Source organism: Leishmania infantum, chromosome 31, assembly GCF_000002875.2.
Source record: "Leishmania infantum JPCM5 genome chromosome 31".
NCBI classification, from domain to species: domain Eukaryota; phylum Euglenozoa; class Kinetoplastea; order Trypanosomatida; family Trypanosomatidae; genus Leishmania; species Leishmania infantum.
This window is the reverse complement of record NC_009415.2, coordinates 856,342-868,589: the sequence shown is the minus strand read 5'-3', so window position 1 is coordinate 868,589 and position 12,248 is coordinate 856,342. Positions and strand designations below refer to the sequence as shown.

Genomic DNA, 12,248 nt, shown 5'->3' with positions numbered 1-12,248 from the left:
CGAAAAAAAAAAGGGGGCGTTGAGGTTTTGCAAGTAAAGGGTTCTTTGAGGAGCGCACTGAATATGCTCCATTATGTTGGCCTACGCCCCCCTCCCATCCGCGCGTCCAACTCTTCTTTGCTTCTCATTTCTCTGTGCTGACCTTCACTCGAAAAAAGAGATGCGTGTGCACCGTCTTTGCCCTTCTCCACGGTTTGTCCTGCTAAGGTGTCAAGCCGCCCCGCCCCGCCCACCCCCTTTCCGCCGCACCCGCCGTTTCGCCGCTGACCCACTGCTAGACTCACAAACGTATGCCTGCGCTGTCACTCGAGTGAGGGTCTGATTGGCTCGGTCTCTTCTTTTTGGGGGGAGGGAGGGCCGCTCTACTCCTTCTCCCATACGAGCGCGACTTTTATGTACTCTCTTTGTTGTGGCCGTCTCGTTTTGCAGCGGCGTGATCCATACCAGCGCATGCACACACGTATTTCGTCCCTGCTACGAGTGTAGCTGGTAACGGGCACGTGTTCGCCTGACGCAGCTCGCTGCGTGCTCGCCATGGGCCGCTGCAGCACAGGTGTGTCATCTCCATCCCCTCTGCCCACATGCGCATCTTCCTCTCCTCGTGAACGGAAAAGGAACGGGCGTCTCATGCGCTTTGCCCTCGTGCTGCGGTTGTGCGCTGCTGCTCCTTTCACTGGGCTGCCACTCGGCCCGGCGACGCGCGTGCCCTCACGGCAGCCACGGTTTCACCGCAGCCCTAAGAGAAGCGGCCAAGGCGCCGGGTCTGTCTTTCTCTTTATAGTCGGGGCCTATGCCTCCTCTTTGCCTTTCCGCCTGTCGCAGCACGTGCGGGGCAAGCCATCCAGGCACGCCCCCCCTCCTCCTCCTCCTCCTCCCCGTAGGACTGCCGGAAAAAGGCGATGAAGACAAAGAGCCCCCCTTCCCCGACAGCAACGCCGCCCCGAAGCAGGCCTCAAGATGCAATAATGCGAGCACTGTTCGCACGGACTGTCAAGCACAACTGGCATGGTGTATCGCACCCAGGTGAAGCATGCATACGTGAGAGGAACGTGAGTGATCGACGAACAGGGCGCGAAGAGAGCCATATCAATCAACTCCCCAAGCTGCATGCGTGCGAAATGTGCGGCATCTCCTGCATCCGACCGGGTGGGCTGATGAGACGCAGATGCCGGAAGCGTGACCGGGACACCCCGAAGTTGCACCATAGAGTCCTCCAGACCCCCATGTGAAGAGTCTCCGCACTACATTCTGGGGTGCCGCGGCTTGAGGCCACTCAAGTGGAAGCGTGGCAGGGAGGCAATGGTGTGCAAGGTCTCAGGGGGCCTCGGCCGAAGCTGGCCAACTGCCTCTCTGAGCTCATCCGGCAAGCGCTTGGACTACCCCCCCCCGATGCCCACACCACAGGCGTCATCGCCTCCGACCTCGAGCAGGACCCCGGAGGTGGTCTGCTTGGATGAAGGCGTGCAGTCCAGCCATGTCCGTGTGACGCCGATCGCGCCGCACGTACTCGAGGAAGGGACGAGGAAAGAGGAGAAGAACCCTTTAGGTGCATGGACAGACTCGGCGGCAGGGCTGCTCATCCGAGACGACGTGGATTTAGCCAAAGTGCGACAGAGGTAGGTGGGCTGTGGTTGAATGCGTATACATTTGCTGGCTTGCTCGAGGTGGAATGACAGGCTATGCATACATATTTATGTATTCACTACATGTGTTGATTGGGTCTCCATTTTTTTTATACCGCGGTTCTGCCAGAAGGCCTGCCAGAGTGCCCCTGCAGCATCCCGCTCCACCACCACCAACATCAATGATATCAGGAATGGCGGGTGCTCGTCACCATTGCATCGGACGTACCACTGCACTCTCTATCTCTTTGTCGTATACCGATGCCCACAGACACACGAGCACAGATGCACGTGCCTACACTGCCTTTTTCTACACAGTTGCAGCCCGTTGTCGTTTCGAAGCGATTAGCATTATTGTTGTCTATTGGGTCACATGGCGCATCGAGGGCGTTCTGGGTTTTGCTGTGCAGTCGTTTAACGGCGTTCTGCGTCACTTTCTCTGTCGCTCTCCTCCCCCCTCCCCTCCCCTCATCGCCCGGCTCATCTGGTCCCTTGAGCTGTCTCTACTCAGCTCCCATCGCACGAGTGGGCTCGTATGGTCGTTTAGTTGTTATCGTTTGTTTGTTTGTTTGGGGCTGGTTCGTCTCGTTCACCTTTTTGCCGTTCTCCCCTGTGTCTTTGTGCGGCGGTGTCTACTCCACAATGGGGACGCTTTTCCGGCGCCCTTTTCCTTCCGCCTCTTTATGCTCCATCGCCGCCCTCCCCACATCCACACGCACGTGCATCATATATTTTTTTTCGTGCGTGTGTGTTGTTTTACACGCCCGCACACTGCGTCTCAACGCCAGCGACACAATGAAAGCGCGCGCGCTCAAGCAGTGTCGCCAAGAGGAAAAAAGAAACGGTCCTCATCGCTGCTTTTTTTGGGGGCCGGGGCGGGGTTGCCGTGTTCTGTTCTTGAGGCTTATGCTGTAGTGCCTTATGCGACTATGTGGCGTGCACGTTTCCGCTGATGTTGCGTGCATATACATCCTATATAAATATATGTGTATATATGTATAGTTGTATGTATTTCCTTTCCCGCCTCTCTCTCGCTCCCCCTCCCGCTTTTTCCTTAGGCCTCTGATGGAATCGGCTAGTGGCAATGTTCTCCACTGTCGCAAGTTCGCGTTCCTTGCATAACGTTGTCTACACCACGACACATGAGAAGGTAAGTCCATGCAGCACTCGGCTCGGGGGATCGGGCACCTAGTAAGCACAGTTGTGCACGAGGCGCTCTGGAGGCGCGTAGTCTGTGTGTGGGGAGGGGAAGGGGAGGGGAGTCGTGCTGCTCCCACGCGCCGTCACGCAGCACAAACGGGCCCTTTGCCACTCTCTTGTTGATCGCCTCGGTGTGTCCCGCGCCGTCCGCCACAGTTTTCTCCCTCAAGCTGCGCCACATTGCCTTGCGCCCTCCCTCTCTCCCTCCTCTCGTTTTGGGCCCTCTCTTCGCTGCTCAACTTCAGGCATTTCTCTATCGAGGACGCAGCCTCATTGCCCACATAGCATAGTCGCATCCACGCGTGGGCATCTATATCCGCGCACGCGTCCGCAACACCAGCCACTCCTGCCTTTGCTGCTTTTCCATTCTTCACTACCGTAGCCCTCTGCTGCTCGTTCAACACACCATGGAGACCCCTCTCCACGCCACGCTGCACACCGAAGCGTGGGCTTCTTGCAGTAAAGAACCGCGAGCAGAGACGCTTCCGCGGCTGTACGCGAACAAGCAGAATGTGCCCCGCGCCTCGAAGCGCGCTGCATGGCTCGACTTCTTGTGCCGCGTCGACATCCTCTGGTCCATCCTCTTCTTCGCCCTCCTCGCCACTGTCGGTATCTGCAGCGCCGTCGTCACACAGACAATCGTCTCCGCTGCAGTGCTCGAATCGTGGCGCACGCTGCACCACGTTCACGCGAACATCATCAGAAAGCGGCTGGATCAGCAGATAAGTGCCGTGTACAACATGGCCGCCGACCTGATCTTACTGCAGGCGCGCTACCCATTTCAGATGCAGTCCGAAGACACGCTCGCCACGCTCTGCTCCATCCTCTCAGGGTACGACAAGGACATGCTCCTCGCCGCATTATCTTTAGTCTCCCACGAGCTCCGAGAGACGATCACCTGCATGCACGGACTCACTGACGACGCGTTGACGGATATCCTCTTCGGGTATGTATCCTACAACCACACCGTCAACGCCACCAACTACGTCGACAAGGATACCTATCGCTTCCAGCGTCCGCTGCGCATGGCGATGGAGTGGCCACCTCAAGTGCGCAACATCTCGAACTTTATAGACGAGAATATGAATGCCGTCCCCATCTTTGCGCTCGTCAACGAGCTCGCGGCCGGCCGAAACCCCGACATCGACATCCGCAACGCGTGGCGTGTGAATCCCATTCTTCCGCACCTCATGGAGCTCAACGTACCCGTCGGCATGGTGTACGGGAGCCCTACCATGCCGGTGACCACCCCCATCACCGACTACGCTCTCCTGCACATCAACGGCTCGAGGCTTCTACGCGAGCCCGACGGCACGCACCACATCGGTGCCCGCATCGCACTCTTCGTTAACCAAACCCTCACCGACGCCGACCCCGCCATCATGTCTAACAACTGGGGCCAGCACTTTATCAGCTCCGTCATCCACACGCCGCTGGTCAACACCAGTGTTACCTACCTTAAGGCCAGCGATGTCCGTGATCCGCTCATGCGCGCCGCACTCCAGCACGTCGACCTCGCACAGCTGCAGAGCGAGGCCAGCAGGAGTACTGTTGGCTTCCAGCACAACGGCGCACCCGCGATGGTCACCGCGTGGACCTACACGACGTCCAAAGGCCTTTGTCTGCCTCTCGTCTACGCTAGCGTGCAGGAGAACATCACCGTGCCGCATACGCTCATCCGCGATATGGGCAACGGCATCATGGTCGCCGCCGTGCTCATCTTCACCCTCATTTTCTGGCGTCTCATCCACCGCACCATCTCGCAGCCGCTCAACGGCGTGCAAGCGAGCATGCTGGCCAGCGTCGAGCACGGCGACCGCCAACTCTATTATCTGAGAGACAGCAAGCTCGTCCGCTTCACGGAGGTCGATGCACTCATCAAGGCACACAACAAGACGATGCAGCAGCTGCGCGATGTCGACGCCTTCATTCCGGAGGGGCTGCGACTGCGTGTCACGGACGGCTCTGCCCACCAAAGTGACGATGTCCCTACGCGGCGCTTCTCATGCTTAACCCATAATAGCAGGCCGCCGAAATTGAAAGGCCCGCAGCTGTCCTTGCACCTCTCGACTGTCGTATACATCTCAATGAGCGCTACAGCCTCTACCACCACCGACCCATTGTCGTCGCTGCAGCGGCGAAGCCTCGCCGAAGAACAGGAGTCTGGCCAGATTCGCGGTCAGCGACTCATCGCGGCGGCCGAGCAAACGGCCCAAGCAGCGAACACCGCCAACAGCGGCCCCTTCCCCACACCAGCCGCACTGACAGCATTCATCACCGCCGTGCACGAGCTGTGCCACACGCACCACGGCACGCTGCATCGCCTCTGCCCCGACGCGTGCGTGCTGCACTTCAACAGCGCGGTGCGCGCACAACTCCCGCGTGGGCCTGGAGACGCTAGCGCGGCGGCGGCACCAGCAGCGGCGCCCCCTGCACCCGCTGCGCGGCATGGTGTCCCCGCTGCACAGTCGGCACCGCAGCCGAGGCCACCGCGTGCCACGCGGCAGGAGGAGATGAGGCTCCGCGCCGCGCAGGACGCACGCAACGCCGCTGCCTTCGCACTGGACCTGGTGAGCTGGACTGCCGCGCAGAGCGGCAGCGGCGAAAACGCACAAAGGGACGGCACGGCGGCCATGCCTGACGTGCGCGCGCTGCTGGACACGAGCATGTTCACGTGCGGGCAGTACCGCCCCGCCGGCAGCGAGCAGACGCTGCAGGTGGCGCTTGGCCGCGACGTGCAGCGCGATCTGGGCCGCGTGCCGCAGCGCATCGGCGTGCGCGTGGCCATGACGGAGGAGACGGCGACGCTGCTGCGCGCGGAGGACGATAGCGGCAGCCGGGGCCGCGGCAATGTGGACGCCGGCGTGCGGCAGATCCCGGTGGATGTGCTGCGCACGGGCCGTGCGGGGCTGGACGGCGATGTGGTGGTGCTGTACGAGGCTCTGCCCGGGCGCGTGGCCGGCGACGCGGCGTGGCAGCTGTACGCACGCTGCTGCTGCGACGGCTTCGAGCACATGCTGCGCGGCGACTACGCTGGCGCGCTGGCCGCCTACCGCGGCGTCGCCGAGATCGCGGACCTGGAGCCCGGGCTGCTGCCGGCAGCCATGCGTCGCGAGGCGGCTGCCAGCGCCGTGACGGGTGGTGCCGTGTCGGTGCAGGTGGCGCGGCTGATGCGCGATTGCGAGCGCCGCGTGCGACTGCGGATCACGAAGCGACTGTGCAAGGTGCGCCTCTGTCCGCTAGGAATCGACGCAGTCCTGCGCGACTCGAAACCGCTGGGTAACGGAACTGAAGCACTGTACCCAGGTGTGCTTTCTCCGAACAAAGAAGACGTCGGTGTACTTCGGAAGGGCCGCGTAAGGGATGAGAATGGCAGCGGCCTTTCACGGATGTCGGCGCATCGGTTTCCAAGGGTACGGGAACGCTATGTTTTAGCAGTGAAGGACGGCGCCAGCACCTTTCGTTATGTAGTGCCCTCGATGCCTTCATGGATGCGCGACGAGCATGGGCTGCACTGGCATATTGCACGTTGTCCAATGAACGGCGAGTTGACCCCAGAGTTCATGTGGAATAGAAGGGTGTTGGCACTCGGCTCGGCTGGAGCACTGTGCTCCGTCAATTACTTGATATATCGTGAGGTGCATCCCGTGGTAGCCAAGGTTATCAGAAATGCGCCACCGGGTCCTATGTCGGACGCACTGCGCAGCGCCACCCCCGTCTGCGGGCCCTCCTCACGCCAAGCGGCTGCGGTGCGGCGGTTGATCAAGAAGCACCAGCAGCTGCGCCATCCAAACCTCCTCTCCTTCCTCGGCTTCTCCGAGTCACTTGAGGGCGGCGTCATGCCCCTATGGGAGTTCAGTCCTGGCGGTACGCTGCGTGAGCTCATCTTCCGCTATCCAAATGTGAAGCCGGTGACCATCAACCGCTTTGGTCTTCAAATTCTCACCGCTCTGTCGTATTTGCACGAGCGGGGAGTAGCGCACGGCAGCGTGCGCCTCGACAACGTGCTCGTAAGTGCGGATGGGAAGTGCCGCTTAACTGGGCACTCAGGCGACAATGAAGCGGCACGCGAGCTCTTCCACATACATCAAACGTGCTTCATAAGCCCCTTGATGGCCACTGGCGCGCTGCCAACTCCACAGTGCGACATGTTTTGCATTGGTCTTGGGGCTCTCGAGGCACTGACAAAGCAGCCGGCGTGGAAGTGGGCCACTGGCGATGACGGCCAGCCACTCGGGACTGCGGCAGAGCTCGCGGAGCTGATGAGGGCTGGCGGGGCGACCTTCAGCAGTGCGCTGATGCAGGGCCGTGTTGTGGTGAATGCGGATCCACTGAGAGGGGCAAGCGTGGTCGGCAAATACAGTAACCGTGCCGTTGAGTCCCTCATCCGTTGCCTCTCACTGGACCCTGCCGAGCGCCCGACTGCGATGCAGGTTCGGGAGGCGAGCAAGGAAATGCTGCTGCAGGCCGGGCTCACGTTGGAGGAAGACGAATTGGCGGCCTCTTTTCCGCTGATGGTGCGTAATTGACATTGTGGGGGATGACGTAGTGGGCAAAACATGCTGCCCGATAGCCGAGCGGAGAATGCCACTGGAACAGCTCGCAAAGGCTTTTTTTTCTATCTACACGACCTCCACGTCACGTGACCTACGTTTGGAGTGGTGTTGTCTTGAAAGGCGACAGGCCTCCGCGGGTAGGCCTTGGATGAAGGGCCCCTTGAGTGCCACGCATGCATGCCCGCTTTTTCAGTAAATACCATAACGTTCTTGATTGTTTTCTCGTGCTTCTCGCTTTTGTAACTGGCCCCCCAGTCGCATCGACGAGGCTCACTGGATCGCTGTGCATAAGAAGAGAGATGCACATGCGGCCGCAGGAAGGAAAGGGGGAAAGGGGGCGCTGGCTGTATCTCGACTGCATCTCTAAATTTCTTTTTCCTGTGTACGTTTCTGTTCGTTTTACGGTTCTCCAGATTTGGCCCACGTGCAGCCCGCAAGTAGTGTGCCTGGGCAGGCCTCTTCCTTCCCCTTCTCCTTCGTCTCTTTCCTTCGTTTTCTTTGTTATTATTTCCTCTGTCCTTTCTCCGCAGCCCTTTGGACGTTGGTGTCCCTCTTGGCCAGGCGCGTACGTTTTCTTGCCTCATGAAGCTCTCTCTCTCTATCTCCATCTATCTCCATCTCTCTCTCGAGGCGTCATTGGAAACACTCTTTTCGGGGGTTGGGGTCCTGCGCTCACTTCTGCGTTTTTCCTTATTATTCTCGGCACGGATCCTTTTCGCCCCATAAGGCGTCTTTTATTCGTTTGGTTCGTTGTGTGTGTGTGTGTGTGTGTGTGTGTAGAAGTATACCTATACGCATGTAGATGTCTATGTGTGGGCGTATGTGCCCGTGGGTCTGTGTTTTGTGTCTTGCCTTGCCTATGCGCGCATGCGCATCCCACCTCTCTCTCTGTATTCCTTTTTCTTTTGGAGCCACTGCACACACACACGCACACAAGCCCATACCTCCCCCTCTTCTTTCCGTTCCATGTGCTCAGTGTGTCCCCACACGACCACCTACCCTTCTTTTTTTATATCTTCTCCTGCGTTGCTGCTCCACCATTTCCACGCATTTGCCTCGCCGCCCGGTGCTGTTAGGCTCATGCCATCTTCCATGCCTCTCTTTTCGCGCACACACGCCGGAGCACTGCTGCGCACCAAAAGAGGAGTACACGGCCAAGGAAGCTACCCTCTCTCACGTGCCCGCCATCGGTTTCTGTGCCCACCTTCCACGAAAACAATGAGACCAAAAGCATACAACGCTCCTTCTTCTATTTCCCTTTTTACGTCCCTTGTGAGACCGACAGCTAGACTGCACCCACCCCACCTCTGCCTTCCTCTCCACCCTGCTTCAAGCATATCAGGGTCTCTCCTACTTACGCCCCACCTCTCTTCCAACACCGACTTACTCGTTGTCCCTCTCTTTCCCATGCTGTCTCTCTTCTTTCGAACTTCTGCTTTTCTCCCCCCTCTCCACCTCCTCCACACACACACACCGCTGGCTCTGAAGCAACGCCACCTGTGCTCTCCTCAAGTCGTGACCCAGTGCCTTCTAAGCAAACCTTTTCGTAACTCTCATTTTCTGTTTTCTTCTTTCTGTCTTCCTGTTCTCCGTTTTCTGAAATAGCACTAGCTCGCTGGTGGCAGGGGCTGCGTCAGCGCGCGGTATCGTTGCCCAGCACCCCACTCCCTCTCTGTGGGGGCGCCACGAAGTCCCTATCCCCTGCCAGTGCGGAAGCGCTTCTGTTGGTGGCAGGGCCAGGTGCCCACGACGTGGCGGTGTCGGAGCGATGTATCGCTACTGATGCCGGCAGTCGGGCCCTGGGCGGCGTTGCGTCGGTGCGACCTGCGACAGTCGGCACGTATGTGCCGTCGATGTGGCAGGCAAAGCGCCAATGCGGCTCGAGCGTATCCCACCCGGCCCTCACACGGCCCACCTGGTGGGAAGCCTGAGCTGTCCCAAGCCGTGCGCCAGGTGGCGGCCGGCACAATGGGGGCTGCTGTGAGGCGGCCTGGGAGGTGTGGGGTCGGTAGATTGTGAGGCAGGGGCCGTGCTCTCAGACGGCTGCGGCGGCATTGCTTTCACGCCCGTGTCAAGCCACTGCCTCGCGCCGGGCGATCGGGCCTGTGGCAGGCCTGGTAGAGTGGCCCTATGTACTACGGCAGAATGGACATGCTGCGAGAGAAAACATCACTAAGCCACACCGCACGTGCCCCCCCTCCCTGAGCGTTGGCATCGAAGGGCGGAGAGAGGGCCCCGCCCCACCCTCCCCCTCCTGTCTCGCATCTCCGCCAAGCTCCTCGCCCGCTCACGATCCGCGCTTTGGTATGCGCGTGTCGGTGTGTGTGTGTGTGTGTGCCGCTGCGATGCAGGTGGGTGCAGGCGTGTTGGAAGGCGCACAGGCACCTCTCCTACCCCCTCTTCTGGCACCGCTGACTGTTCTCCGCCTTTCTTCTGGATTGCCTGCTGACCGTTTGCGCTCTTTGCTTGGGTGCGACAGCGCCGCGGGGGCGCAAGGTGGCGCCTAAAACACGCCGTCACACGTAATCCGGCCAGCTGCAAAGGAGTGGAGGGAACGTCATTCAGGAACGGAGTTGTCTCTTCACAGGGGAGTGCTGGCCGCCATCATCGAAGCGCTGCGACCTTTGCCCACCCTGCGCCTCACACAATCCCCATTCGCCCACTCTCTCGATCCCCCTTCGTAGCAGCGGCTACTCACGACTCGCTGACGCCGACAACGGCCCGCGTGCCCTTCACTCCTTGCCTCGGACTGCCACGGAGAGCGCTCGCCTCGCCCCGGGATGGCCGCAGCACACATAGCGCACCGACGTGGCTCCCTCACCTCAGCCACTCACATCCCACGGCATACGCCTGCAACTGCGCGCTACGAAGCCCCTCTTCTGAGCAACTGGCGAGCCGTTGGCGGGGTCTCCACGTACTGTGTCGAGGTGCGTGGATCGGTAGCTGGCTGCTGGGGGTTGGGTGCTGCCGTGCGCGCCGCGGCCGCTCTTTTTGACCGGCACAGCCCCTCATCTCCTTTTGCGGGTGTCTTTGCGCGCTGTGGTGCAGCGTGAGTTGGAGTGTTTGCTTGTTGTTTTGGTGGCGCCCCCTCCCTGCTCACTTGTTGAGCCGGTAGCAGGCGGCGGTCCTACCAGGGTTGCTCTATGGCTTCACGTGAAGGCGGTGCGCGTTTTCGACTGTGAGTTAGAAGGTGCGGAGATGTGCGGCTGATGATCCTGTGCCGCGCAGCGTCTTGCAGGCTGTGGTAGCCCCCCTCCCCCCTCCCGTGCTCTGCGGCATGGTAATGTGTTGCCTGAGCGTGCAGTGGGGGGCTGCCGCTGTGTGGCACGCGTCGGCGCTTTTGCGAGCAGGCGCCGTTTACGGGGTTGTCTGGGCCTGGGCTGCAAGGTGAAGCGGCGCCGTTTTTTCTTCTGTTCTTTCCCAGCAGGAGCCGCCCCCGCTGCACGTGGAGCGGCCTTGGCATCTCTGTATCGAGCTGCTCGCTCATGGTGGCGTTGCCGGCATTGTGGAAGCGGACGAAAAGACCGTGTGAGGGGGATCGGATGATGGGCTGCCTCAGCGCTGCATCGAGGTAACGCCGGGCATGCCTGTTGGCTGTGGGTGCGCACGACTTCTCCTCAGCGGCGCTGCCGTTGTGTCTCCACTGCGCTGCGATGAGGATCCCTTGGGTCGATGAGAAGGCAAGGAGTGCTGCTGGATACGCGCGAAGATGGGGAGAGGTGGTGGTTGCCTTACGACTCAGCGCCGGCAAGAGTACGCCTGCACTCTTGTGCGCGGATCCTTGTGCTTCGAGTTGGGAAGGGCGAGGTGGTAGTCGCCCAGCCCACCACCACCGCCGTCACCGGCTTTCTCGGTGTTGCGTCTTCTCATTGCCAAAGGACGCACCCGGCCTGTGCTTCACGCGTTACAGAAGTGACACTGTGCTGCGCGGCGGATGTCGGAGCAGCGGTCTCTCTCTGCACAGCACTGCGTCCCTGCTCCACCCCTCGAGCTGGAGGCCATCAAGGCACAAGAAGGCGCGGTCAGATGAGTGAGGCACTGAGACTCAGCGATGGCGTTGTGGCTCACACGCACGGAGTCGTCTGTCATCCGGTGCAACGCATGCACTCCCGGACACGGAGCAAGCAGGGGACGTGACGGCGCAGCGGTGTGTTCTCTCCGTGACCTCTCATGTTCCCCTCTGTGTTCTACTCGCTGCGGGACCTCGCCGCCCCCGTTGCGTGCGCCCCTGAGCTCCTGCTGCGCGCGGGAGCAAAGATGTGCGCTGCTCGGCTTTCCCATCTCGCCTCGGCGGCCTCTCGCAGCTCCACTGCAGCTCTTCCTTTCTCGCCACCGTCGCCCTCTACATCACCACCTCATCCACCCTCTGCCCTCCGCGTCTCTCCTGCTATTGCGCGCCACCAGCATCATCATCCGCGCACCCCCACCCCGGCTCTCTCTCTCGCTCCCTCTCTCTGTCTTCTTTCTGTGTTAGCTTCGACACATCGGGCGGCTCATGTCGAACCGATCAGCCGATAGCTGTCCTCACACCTGTCGAGGGCAACAGCGCGAGGAGCACCCTGATCACGCCCGCAGCAGCACGATGACGGTAGGTGCGGCGCGCACGGCCAAGCCGACGGCGACGTCGCAGAGTGCAGGGCAGCGCTCTCAACGCCAGTCGCGCTCGCAGCCGCGCCGCTCCGGATGTCTTGGCGTGCTCCAGGCCATCCGTGACGGCGTCATCAAAGCGGTGTACGTGATCGTTCCGCCTGGCGGATTCTCTCCGGCGGTCTTCAAATGGAGAGCTCTTTCATCGGCGCCGGCATCCTTGGCTGCCGCGGCGACGACTCAGCAGCATCATCCTCGCATGATCTTCTCGCGTCATGACGTA

At 60.6% G+C, this 12,248-nt stretch overlaps 1 protein-coding gene across 1 annotated transcript; it reads left to right on the top strand.

The window, feature by feature from the left end:
* Positions 1-3,229: 3,229 nt before the first annotated feature.
* Positions 3,230-7,351, top strand: LINJ_31_1870 (protein kinase-like protein; the record flags this gene model as incomplete). Its single annotated transcript, XM_001467439.1, has 1 exon — positions 3,230-7,351. The coding sequence occupies one exon, from the start codon at positions 3,230-3,232 to the stop codon at positions 7,349-7,351; it is 4,122 nt and encodes a 1,373-aa protein (XP_001467476.1).
* Between the last annotated feature and the right edge of the window lie 4,897 nt (positions 7,352-12,248).